This window comes from Danio aesculapii, chromosome 9 (genome assembly GCF_903798145.1).
Source record: "Danio aesculapii chromosome 9, fDanAes4.1, whole genome shotgun sequence".
NCBI lineage: Eukaryota > Metazoa > Chordata > Actinopteri > Cypriniformes > Danionidae > Danio > Danio aesculapii.
The window spans coordinates 11,399,391-11,417,117 of NC_079443.1; the positions used below are offsets into that span (position 1 = coordinate 11,399,391).

At 36.3% G+C, this 17,727-nt stretch overlaps 1 protein-coding gene across 1 annotated transcript; it reads right to left on the minus strand.

Annotated features, from left to right (window-relative positions):
• Window positions 1-1,405: 1,405 nt before the first annotated feature.
• lrrc58b (leucine rich repeat containing 58b) lies at window positions 1,406-15,915 on the minus strand. Its single transcript, XM_056464927.1, has 4 exons — window positions 15,242-15,915; window positions 4,168-4,296; window positions 3,763-4,040; window positions 1,406-3,419 (listed from the first exon to the last, which is right to left on the minus strand). The coding sequence occupies exons 1-4, from the start codon at window positions 15,694-15,696 to the stop codon at window positions 3,226-3,228; spliced, it is 1,056 nt and encodes a 351-aa protein (XP_056320902.1). The 5' UTR covers window positions 15,697-15,915; the 3' UTR covers window positions 1,406-3,225.
• Between the last annotated feature and the right edge of the window lie 1,812 nt (window positions 15,916-17,727).

Consider the following 17,727-nt stretch of genomic DNA (forward strand, 5'->3'; position numbering starts at 1 on the left):
TTCATACAAAACTAAACTTTAAAAAACTTTTCATGTTGAAAAGTTTGAAAAAGTGACATTATTGACATTTTCATTAGTTTGTTGTTATATATTGTCTGGGTTGGTGTTGTAAATTATGATACAAGAACCTGGTAATAAGCTGTTAGTACGGTTTCTGTAATTAAAAAGTATATATTATTTCCAATACAATATATTGTTTTCAAACGACTAAATTATCAATAAAAGTCATTTTGTTGTACTGCAGCGTTGAAAAAAAGAAAAACCTCATCTGACTGTCAAGATACTGATAAGATGTCTGTTACACTCACTTCTTGGAATATTTCATTAATTCATTCATTTTCTTTTTGGCTTAGGCCCTTTATTAATCTGGGGTCGCCACAGCAGAATGAACCGCCAACTTATCCAGCATATGTTTTACACAGCGGATGCCCTTCAACCCATCACCGGGAAACATAAGCACAAACTCATTCACACACATACACCACAAACAATTTAGCTTACCCAATTCACCTTTTTGGACTTGTGGGGGAAAACGGATTACCTGGAGGAAACCCACGCTAACACGGGAAGAACATGCAAACTCCACACAGAAATGCCAACTGACCAAGCAGAGGATCAAACGAGCAACTTTCTTGCTGTGTGGCGACTGTGCTACCTACTGCACCACCGTACTGCCCCTCTTTGAATATTTTTTGCCAATTATTTTGATTTGTCTGTGTCTGGAAAAAAGTTAATCACAAAAAAGTCTGGAATAGACCTTTTAAAAATATATGATATCCTGTGGTAACTGAGTTTGCAAAAAAGAATATGAATCGAAATCTGAGAAACACACCTACATTTAATCTGAAATCATGGATTGTCCATTCAACCTAAAGCTTGAGAGTTGCTGCAGAAGAGAATAAGTGAAACTGTCCAAATATTGGTGTGTCAAGCTTGTAACATCAGTCAGACAAGACTTAGGATTTAATTTTTGCCAAAGGTGCTGCAAAGTATTGAGCAAAGGCTGAGAATATTTATGTACACATGATATTTTCCTTTTAATAAATTTGTGAATATTACATACTTTCACATTGTCATTATGAGTTATTGTTTAAAGAAGTGAGGAAATAATTCAATCCATGAGCTTTAATCCAGCACTCGCTTTGAATATATATATATATATATATATATATATATATATATATATATATATATATATATATATATATATATATATATATATATATATATATATATAATTTTTTTTTCAGATGCACTGTATTTACATTGTAAGTTTTTTACTTACCGGGAATGTAGAAATATTTTTGTTTTTTTAGCTCTGGTTGCATTTGAGAAAAGCATGCTGTGTTCTTAAGAAAAATAAAGTGGCCACACACACATGAGCTTTTATTTTTTTATTATAGTTCACTACATAAGAAGTGCAAAGACATGTTTATAAACCATTAGAGGAGTGAATGTTATCCAAATTGGTCATCATAATATTAAATAAAATACATTCTATGTTGTCAATGATGTAAAGAAAATATCATAAATGTTTACTTGGTATAAAAGCCTTAGATATGAATTAGATATAAAACTCTGAAATAATAATTGCATTAATTATCTGCATAGTCAATATTGGATAAGCCTAAGAGTGTAAGACGTGAAGAAACTAAGAGAAAGTGAGTATAAAACATGAAGTGTTTGGATTTTTTTAAAGACATGGAAACTAAAGAATTTGTCCACTGGCTTTGTAACAATATCATTTTTCCTTTTCATTTATTGTTGCGAACATGGGCTAAAAGAACAATTAACCTTCGAAACAAAGTGACTGTTGACCTTTGTCACGTTTTATCACAAGATATCAAGTGCTGCCCCAGTTTTTGAATGCAGCCGTTTAGTGTCAGCATATTCAAAACAAAACACCAAAGCTTAACTGAAATGTTTGTGAAGATGTGTAACTGTTTAAAGGGACTATATGTAAGAACTTTTGTGTATGAAATGCTTTTATTGCCATTCCCTTCATAGTGTTTGTCATGGTTAGGGTTAGGTTATGACATATATAATGGCAATTGTATTATTTCCAACTTCTTTATCTAATCAAAGAATGAAAAAGGTCTTTGTCTTGACACCTGAGTATATCGGCATTGAATCATGGTAAGTCTCTTACACCACATTCACAGAGGTTATTGGTGTTAACGCTTGACTTAGAGCATGTCTAAAGCTTTATCATCATAGTGACGACAGCCAATCACATGCAGCTTTGACCATGACATTAAAAAGGCACAGAAGTAGTAGTAGCAGTAATAGTAGTAGTGTATAAAGAGTGCATGAAGCTCTGGGTGTTTACCAACCAAGGTTATAAGCTTTTTTTCCATTTTGATATAACACTGTTTGCTGGTGTTGGACGAACATCATTGGCTAGCATCTGCATTAGTATTTAAAAATTGCGATCAGATTGGCTGATCCCTGCATTCGACATTGAAAACTTGAATGTTCTTCACATTTTGCAGCAAGCAACAAGTCCAACTTGTTTCGACAGACCCACAATTATGTTCGGCAATGCTTGACTTCGCTCTAAAGTAAGCAAGAAGAGTTAACACCGACAACCCCATGTGAACGGAGGTTATGGATAATGTGTGTAAGAATTTGAGCACCAGCAAGAAGTTGCTGTCTACTGTTCACATAATGGCCAGCGGTGTCACTAGTTTCTGAATTCTGCAAATAGTCTCTTAAGCAGTGAGGTCTCGTGTTGCAAGAAAATGTGTCTAAACTTCTCACAAATCTAAAAAGCAAGAGTTCTCAAAGTTTAATTGTTATTAATTCACAGTAAATCTTTGTGCGTAATGAGGAAATGTTAGCGTTCTCCTGTGAGAGACATGGCAATCTACTGTCGATCAGAATATAGGCATGTACCTAAAGTGAGTCCTCTAAGTATTACGAAAGTGCAAGAGCTAAACAGATTGATGACCAAGGCAACTTAGTTAATATAACTATTTTATAAAACAACTATTCTGAACCACCAGTGTTTTTGATCAAGGCAAAGCCTTTCTTTGTAAGGGAAACTATCTGAAGATATGCTTTCCCAGAATGCTGCTGGATTCCACTTGCTCAATCACTTGGCAATAAGATTTGGCTTCAGCTGAGAGGTTTTTCGAGCCAGCTGGCTGATAAAGTTCAATGTTCTTGCTGATAACACTGTGAGAGAGAGTGAGAAAGAAAGCGGCATGTGCGGGGTGAGCGAGGTTATCCCAGCAGGACTCTTTGAAGGCGATCGACGGGCACGCTGTGGTCATCGTCTGAGTCAGCGTCACTTTGAGGGTTGGAGCTGCAGGGAGAGGTGCATTCTGGGGAGCACAGGTAGTGCATCAAGGGAAGGCGATACTTCCCGCAGAAATCCACAAACTTGATGTGACGAACGCATGAATCGAAGTAAACACCTGGGAAAGAGATGGTGAGATAAATATTTAGAAAGTATTTTGATTAAGTTGCATCCACAATTAGTCAAGTTGAAAGTTTGCTGGTGAATTTTGGTCATTTCAATAGGAATCTATGCAAATTTTGGAAAATCTTCTACATCACAACTCAACATAACTGAACACAACTTAACCAGCTAGTCTTCAGCATCACTTTCAGGTGGCTGTGTTGAAGCTAAACTCTTTAGGAATGTGGTACTCCTGGAGCAGGATTTGGACAATCTCGCTGTTAATCATTTTATTCTGAATTCTTTAGGTACTTTAAGATTATATCCACATGAAGTTTATGTGATCTTTCTTCTCCCACCTGCACACTTGGGGTTGGGACACTTGCTGGCTGTATCTAGGTAGATGACTAGATGGCTTGGAAGGTCTTTATGAGAGTATGGAAGGTTCTTGCTTTTGATGGTGCGGCCAGACAGCTCCAGGAGTGATGGGGGATCATAGGTCATGTCCTTGACGAAGCGTACTACCAAGGGATTGCCTCGAAGACTGAGCTCCTGAAGGTGAACTAGACTTAGAATCTCTCTCGGAAGATATGTCAGCAGGTTATTGTGCAAACTAAGAGAACGCAGAGAATAGAGCCTGTGATGGTGAAAGGAAACGCAAAAGTGATTAAATGGTTTTCATCTAAACAATATTTTGATCAAATCTTGCAGGTCTAATTGACCAACTTTGTAGGAAGAATATGTTTGCCACATCTCTTACTAACCGGTTTAGTTGAGGTGGGACACTCTGGATGCGATTATCACACAGAACCAAGTAACTAAGGCCAGGTAAGTTAGCTAGTTCAGCAGGGATGGTGGTGATCTGGTTACCACCCAAATACAACAGCTCCAAGCTAGAAAGACAAAGAAGGGATCATGTTAACACAATTACAATAATTGCAAGATCATTACATGAAACCAAAAATCCTTCAATATGGGATTTGAGCCAATGTTTCTGGCATGGTAATCAGGTACAAAAAGGGACAAAAGAAAAACAGAATCAGTCTAGTGGGCCTTCTAGTCAGTCTAGGTTAGGAGAATGAAGTTTACATATACAACTTCTATAAGCTGACTGTTACACTCATCCCACTAAACCCATCCATGCCAATTCAAATAGGATTCACACCACAATTTCTGGAATGCAAAGCAGGCAGACTATACTATAGATCACAGTGTCAGTCTAGTCTGCCTCCTGAAGCCAGGACAGTAGTGCTTACCCACACATCTCTTACTAGCTGGCCATTACACTCACTTACATAAATTTGCCTAGCATCTAGGTCACGTTACCAGTGTAACTCTTTTTCTTCACTCACTGCTCAAACCAGCACTACTGTTATTAGATGCGTGTGACTAACGAAGGTTTTTAAATGTGTCAGTCACTAGTGAACTTCTTGAGACTTCAACACATGTTTCTACTAGAAAGCCTATTGAATATACATTAAAGCAGTGATTCGCAATATTTTTGATTTCATGACCCTGCCTTTGACATTTTGTGAAGGTCCTACTATCTAAAATATTTTTGCACCACTTGTACTTTTGTTGTAAAACAATGATTTAATTTTAATGTTGTAAATGTAACCTTTTGTCTTTGTTTTGCAACTCAATTATGTTAATTTATCAACATGCTAATAAGACTTTTTAAGACTTATTGGTGCCTCTGGAAGTTGCCAATGTGGGGCCTACCCCTTGTTAAGGACCACTACATTATAGTATCTGAAAATCAATAGGAAATCTTTTATTGAACAAACCCAGACATGTAGAAAAAGGTCAGTAAACAATCAATGCAAACATGCAAAGGCTATGAGGAAATTGCTCTAACTTCAGCTGTTTTTAAGCCAATACAGATAAATGTTTCACGATTGCATTGATATCTTCATCAAACATCCTTTTTGTTGTTCGTCAGAAACATTATGGAATACAGGTCCAATGCTTCATAGAAAATCTAGTTTATATAAGGTACAAACTTGTGCATTTATTAATAAATTAAAGTTTAAAGCATTCATTTAATAGCTTATGGGCATTAAGTGAAATTATACCTCAGATGAACTTGCAGGGCTGTGTGCACCTCTGAAAGGATCTAGTTGATTCAGACATGGCACCAAACAAATCTACGCTGTTTTTCAGCCTTCCTAAAGCACATAAAGACAGCTATTCTCTCAATAAATTTCATGTTAGCCATTTAGCGAAGCTAGAGTCATAGAGCCTAGCCCATAAGGCAAATCCGCATCTATTGTAAAGTGAATTTGATGTGTGAATGAAGCCAATTTGACATGCGGATGAAGCGAGTAAACTCAAAATGTTCAAGCATCTATTTATGTTCTGCGTCTGGTGTGAACAGAATCAAACTACCATTGGTCAGTGTCATATTTATAATAGGGAGGTGTGGCATTTGGGCTTCACCTTCTTTGACGTTAAAGGATACTTACTATCAATCACAGTGCCGTGTTTCTTTAACAAGATGTGCATGAGAATTACAGCTTTTGCTGAATTACAACCTCCATTTTTTCCAATTGTGCAGCCCTACCCACCTATCAGATGGTTTTTATCTGACGTTTTCTCACTACTGTTTTTAGTTTATTTTAGTACTAAGTAGAAGCACACAGCACATTTTACGATATTCACCTAAATGATACTAGCAGAGTGGACACCGTTTGGATGTTTGTTAATAGTACATCAATGCTCAAACATTTCTGCTGTTTACTGCGGTTTACCACTAAATCAAGTATTTACCATGCGGATAGTGGGGCAATTAAAATATGTGCCGAAGAATTTTTCAAACTTCCACTGATTTTTTTTTTAACCAACTAGACAAAAAGAATAAGACACTGAGAGCACAGGAGCCACTTTGTTGATTTGTTGCCCTCCCTGAGGATAGGCTTTCATTTTTGCTTCAGTATCTCAATCTCCAACGCCAACCCATCAGAGCTTAGTCTCTACAATTACCACAGCAGACAGAAATGGCAAAGAGAAAAGAGGCCCAGATCTCTGGAAAAGGACCAACTTAGTGTATAATGTGGGCCAACAGGGCACATCTCTTTATGACTGATTGGCTCGCGGCCAAGTGGGCCTCAGCAGACTCGTGGCTCCAGCACAGCTCTACTGAGACCACATGGCAAACTGATCCTGCGGCCTGAGGTTCTAGCGCTGAGAGATTCCCATTTATTCTCACTGTCAGTAAAGTGTGAAGCAAAGTTCAAATGAGAGACTCCTCTGCGGTTTGTAAAAATTAAGCCCTTCAGAGTCATTGCAGGACAGTTGGATTTCACTAAAAGTAGATAATATTTGCACAATTACTTTAAAAAGCTCACAAAGTATGCTATCCATTGATCAGAAATAAGGTAAACGAGAATATTGTTAAATGTATTTTTCAGCATCACTTCTCTAGTCTTCTAATTTCTACTTCTTTCTTTGTTCTAATTTACTCATTCATCAACTGATTTTCCAAAACCGTGATTCAGCACACAATATTTTAGGTTAGTTTGAAATTAAATTAGTTTAATTAGCCATTTTATTCCTGAATTTTGTATCACCATTGTTCCTAAAATGTAAATCGGATAAATTTCCCCCATTTTGTGTCCCCCTTTCCCTACTTCTAAAACTTAAGTTATACTATTTGCATTTGCACACTGTATTAACATCTTTAGTGTATGTTGATGCACTGTTTTGCTTTGCAACCGCTGCAAACTGTAGACTGTTTGATGTTTGTCTACTGTTTCCCATATCAGTTATTGGCACAATCAGTTAATAACATACTATAATCATCAGCCACTGGGCTGGTAGACCCTGAGTCACGCTCTGGGAGCTTTTTTCCTTGACATTGCGAAAGGGGATTATTAATCTGCACGTGTCTAATAATTAAGACTACAGTGATAAGGTTCAGAGGGAACTTGTCAGCAGAAGAAAACAGGTCGCTGGTAGTCAATCGTTAAGCAAGGAAATGTGTTTGACTCCTTGCAAAGAGTGCAACATTGACTGCAAAACAATTTTTTTCCTATTCACTTTCTCTGTAGGGATTTAAATCTTGAGTAAACATGAACCAACCAGCTCTAAGATGAATAACATTGCAAATTGTGTTTATGAAATGGTATTTAAAACGAGACAAATGCACTTTAATTATTCTTTGTGCGAATAAACTAATTTTAATATTTGAATGCCATTATGAAAATTTATATTTCAATGTAGAGCGTTAACTATATTGACAGACATACATTTCTAATCAGTTTTGCATAGAGTAGTTCTGCAATTAAAATGCATTTTAAATGCAATTTGAACCATTTTGAGTGCTTGATTAAGTCAACCTTTTCATTTTAAATTGACAAATGAATTTTGCCCAATTTTGTATATAATAATAATAATAATAATAATAATAATAATAATAATAATAATAATAATAATAATAATAATTAGGGCTGGACGATTTGGCCTAAAATCAAAATCTTGATTAATTTCACATTTTAACTCAATTACAATTAATGACTGATTATTTGAATTATTTATTATTCTCACAGTTCACTGACGGTTTTTGTACAGTAAATATGCTCACTTATTTCAAGTGAGAGATTTTTAAATGAAGGGTGCATTACTTGATTTGAAAATAATTGAAGGAAACACACACTATCTACTATCTATGATTATTTATTGTATTTCAACATTGAACAACTGAAATTAAAATGCAGGTTGCCTAAAAACAACAGTCAGTTTTTCCTTATAAAAAGTTAAAATAAATAACTTGCACTTCTGGAAACAAAATTTATTTTCTTTTAATTGTTTTTCATGTTAAAAGCAGAAAATAAGCAGTATCTCTTCTAAATAAAATAACTCTTGTATATCTAAATAATATTTTAAACAGTGCATTTCTTGCATCTTCTGTAAACAAATATTTAAATGTAAATAATAATTTTAATGTAATGGATAATATGCTGTGTTGAAGCATCTCAGGCGCAGCTTCCAATCATCATCATTGTAGTTCTAAGTAAGGGTCAAGAATGGGTCCATCGTCCTACTTGACCAGAGATCAGATGTGGCTACAAAGTGGCGGCATAAGTATAAATCAGCCTCAGCCTTTAACAGAGCGGGGTCGTGTGACTTCATAAGTAGTAGAGAGTAGGTAATTGAAAAAATCGTCCTGGAAAAACTAGATGGATTGTAGGTTCTGAATGTCGATTTCGGTTGCTTTTCACCCAGCCTTAATAATAATAATAATAATAATAATAATAATAATATGTAATGTGTGTGGTCTGAACCAATACCAGTAAAATGGTTCTCATTACCCACAGACAGATCAATAGATATGATGTATGTGTGGGACCTGTCACCTGACTGAATACATTTGTTGAATTATTTTGAATTGTTGAATATTATTGTTTTTAGATATTTATTGTTTTTTTATTTATTGCATCTCACATATGGTGACCTTGACTGGTTGGAAAGGCGTCTCAAATAAAATCTATTATTATTGTTGTTATTATTGTTATTATTATTATTATTTCCAATGACACAATGACTGAACTACTGATAAAAAGCTCAGGAATACTAAATAATATGACAAATGAAGGGAACAGAGGGCAAGATAACCACTCGAATGACCTCTTTTTTTGCACACAGTGCACTTTGTTCAGAGAAAGAGCAATAAACAAGGGAGAAAGCTGTCTTTTGGATTTCACTTCTGAAATTGCATCAGCTAGAATGATGATTTACTTTGCAACAGTAGCAAAGACTTTATGTAGTTATTTAATGATGAAAATTATTCAATGTGCATGTTTACATGCCTCAATTATGTTTTATTCTCTTGTTCTTCTTTGGTCCCACACAGAAAGCATATGTATTATTATGGGAAAGACAAGAATATTAGAGCCCCCAATGAATTAATGAAGCACGAATCATAGTCTGTTTTAATATGAGGGCGTGGCCTATAAATGACTTATTGCAGGTCATTTTGTTTTATAAGATAAATTACCAAAATGGTAATTCCTGCTATAATAGTGTATGCAGTACTGTACGCATTGCATAAATATGTGATACATTACATTTATTTAATACATTGGTTGTTTATCTAAATTCACTTGCTATCATTATGCCCAACACCCCAGTAGTTGCTGTACTGCTATTGGCTGGAGCGGCCCAAAGGTAAACCCAAAGCTGAAAATAAATACTAATGGTGGGAGTCGAGACGAGAGAAAATGAACAATCAGAAAACAGGGGTCTGAATGCAGTGCAATCTGAGCTGCACCCAATGCTTTTTAATGCACTCACCTAACCCTACCCCTCACAGTGACATACCTAGCATCACAAGATTGCATCTCTGACATACACAATCTCAGCTTGCATCATCAAGCTTGCATCCAGATGCTGTTGAATCAGAGCCAGAATATCTGCTGAGGTGTTCACTCATAAGATTTTTAGTCTGTATTAGAATTAGTTAGATTTGAAATAGATATTTGACCTGATTAGTTTAATATATTTTTCATTTATTCATTCATTTTCTTTTCGGCCTTTATTAATCTGGGGTCGCCACAGCGGAATGAACCGCCAACTTATCCAGCACATGTCCTTTCAGCTGCAACCCATCTCTGGAAAACATCCATACACACTCATTCACTACGGACAATTTAGCCTACCCAATTCACCTGTACCGCATGTCTTTGGACTTCTTTGCATGTTTTACATGCAAACTCCACACAGAAATGCTAACTGACCCAGCCGAGGCTCGAACCAGCGACCTTCTTGCTGTGAGGCGACAGCACTACCTACTGCGCCACTGCGTCACCCAGTTTAATATATTTAAATAAATAAATGATTTTCTCTAATAAAAAATACATTTTTCTAGGGGACTGTTATATTGTAAGATATATCATTATCGCAATACTCAACAACATTACATATTGCATATTTTACAGTATCGTGCAACCCTAATTACCAGTCATTCTTTGGTTGGGTAATATATTGGGTAATATTATGAAGGCTTCACATTTGGCTTCTCAAAACTCTAGTAAATATCCCTGCTGTTGTGTAATGTGCTGCTGTGACTTTCAGAAGTACATCAAGAGCATCAGAATATCAGAATATAGATGGTCTGCTTTCACGAGGCCAATCCACACTGCACTAACAGACATTCTGAGTGGTTTTGTTATATCAGTGTTTTCCCTGTCAGTTTCTATCGGAGCTTGTTTTTGCAGACTGAACTTGCTGATTTGGCATTTGTGGGCTTACAGAGTAACTGAGAAATGATGTGCTGCAATCTGGTGATTGTCCACTACAGAAAAACAACATTATTCATACAACAGGGTATATGCAGAAGTATGCGGAAGTACTTTTAATTTGTCAGTAATCTGGGTTAAGCGCTTTCGGTGTACTGTATGCCATTTAACATCTGTTTTCTTTCAAAATCAGTGATCTCCACTGGCTAAGTGAAATCCGATATAAAGTGGGTCTCAGAATGTACAAGAAGCACTGCATTAAATTACATTTTCCCTGCCATGTCTTTAAAATATGAACATTTATTTTACCCCAGTATATTAAATTCTGCTCTAGCCTGCAAATCCTGGCGGCCACTTGCGTGTAAACGGCATTCCATCTCGTTTTACGCTTGAACAACTAAATGAATGCCAAAGTCTATTGAACTAATTATATTTTAATTACATTACAACATCAATGCTGTGAAAGGAACTGTAAAAAATGGAAAAAAAAAAGGAGAACCTCTTCTTAACATTATCAACTCTTCTTTATCTTTAGGCAATGTTCCAAATCCTTACAAGTTAGCTGTTATTAAACCTATTATTAAGAAACCACAACTGGAACCCAGCAACTTAGCTAATTATAGGCATATTTCAAACCTTCCATTTATATCTAAAATACTAGAAAAAGTTGTTTCTGCTCAATTATGCTCCTTTCTGCAGACCAACAATGTTTTTGAAGTGTTTCAGTCAGGTTTCAGAGCTCATCACAGTACAGAAACTGCATTAGTGAAAATAACCAACGATTTACTCTTAGCTGCTGACCAAGGGTGCATCTCGCTATTAGTTCTACTCGATCTTAGTGCGGCATTTGACACCATTGACCATGGTATCCTTATTAATCGCTTAAAGTCTACAGGTGTCCAGGGACATGCCCTACAATGGTTTAAGTCATACTTATCTGACCGTTACCAGTTTGTGAATATTAATGGACAGCCTTCACAAATCAGCCCAGTAAAATACGGGGTGCCTCAAGGATCAGTTTTAGGCCCTTTACTGTTTACAATATACATGCTACCCCTGGGAGACATTATTAGAAGACATGGGATCAGCTTTCACTGCTATGCAGATGATACTCAATTATATATTTCAACTAAACCTGACGAGACGTCTAATCTGTCCAAGCTAACTGAGTGTATTAAAGATGTTAAAGACTGGATGACCAACAATTATCTTCTCTTAAACTCAGACAAAACAGAATTATTACTTATTGGGCCTAAATCCTGTACTCAGCAGATCTCACAACTCGACCTACAATTAGAGGGATACAAAGTTAGCGTTAGCTCTACTATAAAAGATCTGGGTGTCATATTAGACAGCAATTTAACTTTTAAAAATCATATATCCCATGTCACAAAAACTGCTTTCTTTCATCTGAGAAATATCGCTAAGTTACGAAGTATGCTATCCATCTCAGATGCAGAAAAGCTAGTCCATGCTTTTATGACTTCTAGGCTGGACTACTGTAATGCACTGTTTGCTGGCTGCCCAGCATCCTCTATTAACAAACTTCAATTAGTACAAAATGCAGCTGCCAGAGTTCTTACCAGGTCTAGAAAATTTGATCACATCACCCCAATTTTATCCTCCTTACACTGGCTGCCTGTTAAGTTTCGTATTGAATTTAAAATATTGCTTCTTACATATAAAGCTTTAAATAATCTAGCTCCTGTTTATCTAACCAATCTTCTGTCTCGCTACAATCCAACTCGCTCTTTAAGGTCTCAAAACTCAGGGCTTCTGGTAGTACCTAGAATAGCAAAGTCGAGTAAAGGAGGTCGAGCCTTCTCATTTATAGCTCCTAAACTCTGGAATAGCCTTCCTGATAACGTCCGAGGCTCAGACACACTCTCCCAATTCAAAACTAGATTAAAGACCTATCTGTTCAGTAAAGCATACACTTAGTGCACCACTTAGGGGGCTTCCACACAGGTTATGCATCTTGCTGATATACACTGTGAACATCAGCTACGCTAATTATTTTCTTTATTCTCCATTTCCACCTGGGGATACTCTTCCCGAGGCCCTCAGACTATGCAGAGTCACTGATTCGATCCAAGACCAACGACGAGATGATCCCAAGGTTTCCATATCCTGGACCAGGCCGTATCCTGAGCAGCTGCTGTGGTGGTCATGGAGGAGTGGACAGCATGAGACTGATTCCTGTGACGCTCCAGAGACAGACGAGTCTTCGCTGAGGCCAGCTTCCAGCCTCCGCCACTGAGACTGCAGCTCTGCACAAGACCTTTGGCCAGCGGAGAAATTAAAATGGTCGTGCCCAACTGAGCCTGGTTTCTCTCAAGGTTTTTTTTCTCACTTCCGCCTTTAGTGAAGTTTTTTTTTCCCTCTCCGCTGTCGCCACTGGCTTGCATGGTTCGGGATCTGTAGAGGTGCGCATCGTTGGATTTGCTCTTCAGTGTTTGCACTCTCAGTAGTGATTATTAAACCACACTGAACTGAGCTCAACTGAACTGAACTTAAACACTACAAACTGAATTACACTGTTCCTATTTACTGTGACCTTTTATGTGAAGCTGCTTTGACACAATCTACATTGTATAAGCGCTATACAAATAAAGGTGAATTGAATTGAATTGAATTGAATTGGAAGAAACACTAGCTGTGCATATACCCAATTGTTCATTGAACATTTTATTTCTGAAATGTTTAAGTTAGACCAGAGCTGTTCAACCATGCTCCTAGAGAGACACTGTCTTATAAAGTTTTATAAGGTGTATTTTTAAACTATCCTAAAAAAGGAATAAAGCTTTATAAGCTGCTTCAGGTGTGTTTTATTAGGTTGGAGATAAACTCTGCAGTGTTGTGAGGCTCCAGGAGCATGTTTTAAGACCTCTGACTTAAAGGGATAGTTCACCTAAAACTGTAAATTCTGTCATCATTTATTCACTCTTGTTTCAAAGTTTCTTTCTTCTGTTAAACACAAAACATGATAGTTTTAAGAAAGCAGGAAACCTGTAACTATTGATGTTTTTCTTACTATGGAAGTAAGTGCCAAGTTTCAGCTTTCTTCAAAATATCTTCATTAGTGTTTAACAGAAAAAAAAGGTTTGGAACCACTTGAGGCTGAGTACATTTTCATTTCTGGGTGAACCAACCCTTTCAGTTCCTCATGCACCGTTTCATGTACTTTTTATGCAAAATTTGTTACTGTTCCCATAATATTCTCATTTAAATAGTACATTCAAAAAGAATTCATTTTAACATCAGGAATGTTAGCAAAATGTTCTAAGAACAATTGAATTATATGGAAATCCAATACACAAACAGTAGCTACAAACCACATTATATAGTTGAAGTCAGAATTATTAGCCCCCCTGTTGATTTGTTTCCCCAATTTCTGTTTAACTGAGAGAAGATTTCTAAACATAATAGTTTTAATAACTCATTTCTAATAACTGATTTATTTTATCTTTGCCATGATGACAGTAAATAATATTTGACTAGATATTTTTCAAGACACTTCTATACAGCTTAAAGTGACATTTAAAGGCTTAACTAGGTTAATTAGGTCAACTAGGCAGGTTGGGGTATCTAGGCAAGTTTTTGTATAACGATAGTTTGTTCTGTAGACCATGAAAAAATATAGCTAAGAGGGGCTAATAATTTTGACCTTAAAATGGATTTAAAAAAATTAAAAAGCCGAAATAAAACAGACAAGGCTTTCCCCAGAAGAAAAAATATTATCAGACATACTGTGAAAATTTCCTTGCTCTGTTAAACATCATTTGGGAAATGTTTAGAAAAAAGAAAAAAATATCAAAGGAGGGCTAATAATTCTGACTTCAACTGTATATGAAAAATTTGTTTGGTCTAGATTAGATTGTGCTGTAGTTACAAAGGTCTGGCCAGCATTTAAAATGCCTACATTTTTTAGGATATTTATTTACATTCAAACTATTTTTTACACTTATATTCTTGTTTTTTTACACTTATATTGAATGTTGTTTTCTCCATGTAAGATGACGTCACTTCCTGAAGTCTGACGTCATCGCCAAACTAACGTTACCATGCTTGGAAGTAGCCTATAGCACCTTTCACAACATTCGCTCAAGGTAACGTGAAATCAACTGAAAAATAATATTATGAAAATTCTACATTAAAATTAAGGACCTTGATAGTTCATCCAACATATTAGACATTTATAAAGGGATAGGTTAGTTCAAACAAAAATTGTCAATTTACTCACCCTTTAATTATTTCAAACATTTTGAGTATTTATACTATTTGTTTTTCCTACTAACGTTAATGTTTGGTTAGCTTTCTTCAAAATACCTTCTTTTGTGTTCAACAGAATAAACAAAACTAAAGTTGTGAGGGTGAATAAATATACTTGAGGGTGAGTAAATATAGTATTTTGGGGTGACCATCTCTTTATTGACCCAGAAATGCGTTGTAGTTTTAGGGAGGAATAAAACAACTAGGCTATTTAATCATTAAACTGTAATTACAACGAGCTATAAAAGTGCAGAAAAAAAGTATGGCAAACTTCCAACAACTAGCTGCTGCTTTAAACGCTAGTGAGATGCCTAGCTAGTGTAGATGTTACCTGGTCAGACTCTCGATCTCTGCTGGGATGCTCTTCAGTCTGTTTCCTCCAAGAGACAGAGACTGGAGCCGCAGCAGCTGCAAACACTGGGTCGGCATCTCCTCGAACCTGTTCCCACTAAAATTCAATACTTCCAGCTGCATAGAGCCGAAGTGTTTGGGCAGAGAGAACTCATTTAAACGATTGTTTTTGGCTATGAGTGTTTTGAGCTTGGTCAGTCGGGTAATGTCCTCGCAGATGACCGACAGCATGTTGTTACTGATGTCGAGAAACTCCAGGTTAGAGAACAAGCTAATGGATTCGGGCAGAAACGTCATTCGGTTGTAACACAGATACAGCTGTTTCGTGTCTTTCCGTCGTTTCTCGCTAACCGAGTCCAGACTTTGGTTGTTCAGATTCAAACGGGACAGATCTAAAACGCTCTCGCTGCTGCTGGCTCCTTCAAAACCCTCCATTTTATTCGTCAATAAATAAAGAGTTGCCCTTCGTCTGGTTCAAGCTGCTTTCCGAACACTTCGAGCGAGTTTTCATCTACATCCAAGAACCGCGAACATCCGTGTAATGCAACCTAAGCTATCCAGCCTAATGGCAGCGTTCACACATTAGTTATTGTCAAAGACGCTCTATCCAGCGTAGACTGGCTGTTTAACATTCATGTGTCGAGGCTCAAATGTATTGTGGCTCCGCCCGACTGTATTAACCCTTTACTGGAACTAGCGAGAGAAACGCGGTCAACTTTATGCTACAGAAAGCTCGAACAATCTTTCTATTGTTCTCTTTCTGAGCTACATGTGTGTGTGTATATATATAGGCTATTATTTTTATAATTCAGCCTCAAGTGGAAAATATCCAAGCAATTTTCTTTATTATTTAATACGGTTTCATGGTTATGTAATCACAGCTGCTACGGAGATTTCATTATGCAAGCAGTCTCGAGATTCTTTCTTTACTCCTTTAATATAATCAGTTTTTCTGCCACTTTTCCTGTTTCTTAGCATTTTATTCCTAACAAATATGTATTTATAAAGCTATAAGTATTAGTTGTACTTGTCTGCAGATGCCAGTTGTTCATGTTAAACAAATGTTTCATTAAGTAAAGCTGAAAATAAAATTATTAGAAAAAATTTGAAAAACCAATGAAAAAGTTAAATAGATATATTAGCCAAATAAATTCACAAAATTACTGTAATTACATTAAATAAAAATCTGAAAAAAGTAGGCATAATTTAAAATATTAATAAATACTAGGCAAGGCAAGGAAAACTTTATTTATAGAGCACAATTTTACACAACTGTAGTTAATCCAACGTGCTACAATAAAATAAACTAAAAAATAAAAATAAATACTGGTATTAAAAATAAAAGAAAATATATATGTATAAAAGTAATACTAAAATACAAATAAGAAATAAGATGCATGTGTCACTCAAAGTAAAAATAAGTCTTTAAATTAGATTTAAAAGCATCCAATGAGGGAGAAATCCTGATGTTCGGAGGGAGACTGTTCCAGAACCTGGAGGACGCAACACAGAAAGCTCGATCACCTTTTGATTTGCAGCGAGACCAAGGGACAGACAAAAGAAACTGAATGGTCATGGGATCTTAACGGTCTACAAGCTGTATAAGGCCTAATAAGTTCACTGACATAGGCCGGGGCAGAATTGTGCAATGCTTTATAAGTGAAAAGCAGGATTTTAAAATCAACTCTGAATTTTATAGGAAGCCAGTGCAAGGAGGCGAGGACCGGGGAGATATGATCTCTTAGTTCCTGTTATTAATCTGGCGGCTGCATTTTGGACCAACTGTAACCAAGAAAGTGTTGACTAAGGTAGACCAATGTATAAATAGTTGCAGTAGTCTAACCGAGAGGAGATTAAAGCATGTGTTACGATTTCTAAATCTTTTTTTTAGAAAGAAACAGCACCAATCTAAGCTGGAAAAAGCTGCTCTTCACAACTGCATTTACATGTTTGTCAAACTGCAAGAGTGGATCAAAGATAAATCAGAGATTCTTGGCATGATTGTGCAGATGGTCATTTAGGACTCCTAGCTGAGTTTTAATTGAAACGTTTGTAGCAGCAGGACCTAATAATAACACTTCTGTTTTATTTTCATTTAGTTGCAGAGAGTTATTGGTCATCCAGGTCTTTATGTCGGTTAGGCATAAAGTTTTCTAATGATAAATCTTTTCCTAGTTTGATGGGAAAATATAGTTGGGGATCATCAGCATAGCAGTGATTGTTTATGTTATGTTTGCGGAGTATTGAGCTTAAAGGAAGCATATAAAGAGAAAATAATAAAGGGCCAAGAATAGATCCTTGTGGAACACCACAATGAATGTGTTTTATCACTATGTAATAAAAACGTTCCTTTAGCTTAGTCCCTGTTTTTAATCCAATTCACCTATACCACGTGTCTTTGAACTGTTGGGAAAACAGAACCACTCAGAAGAAGTTCACCCGAACATGGGGAGAACATGCAATCTT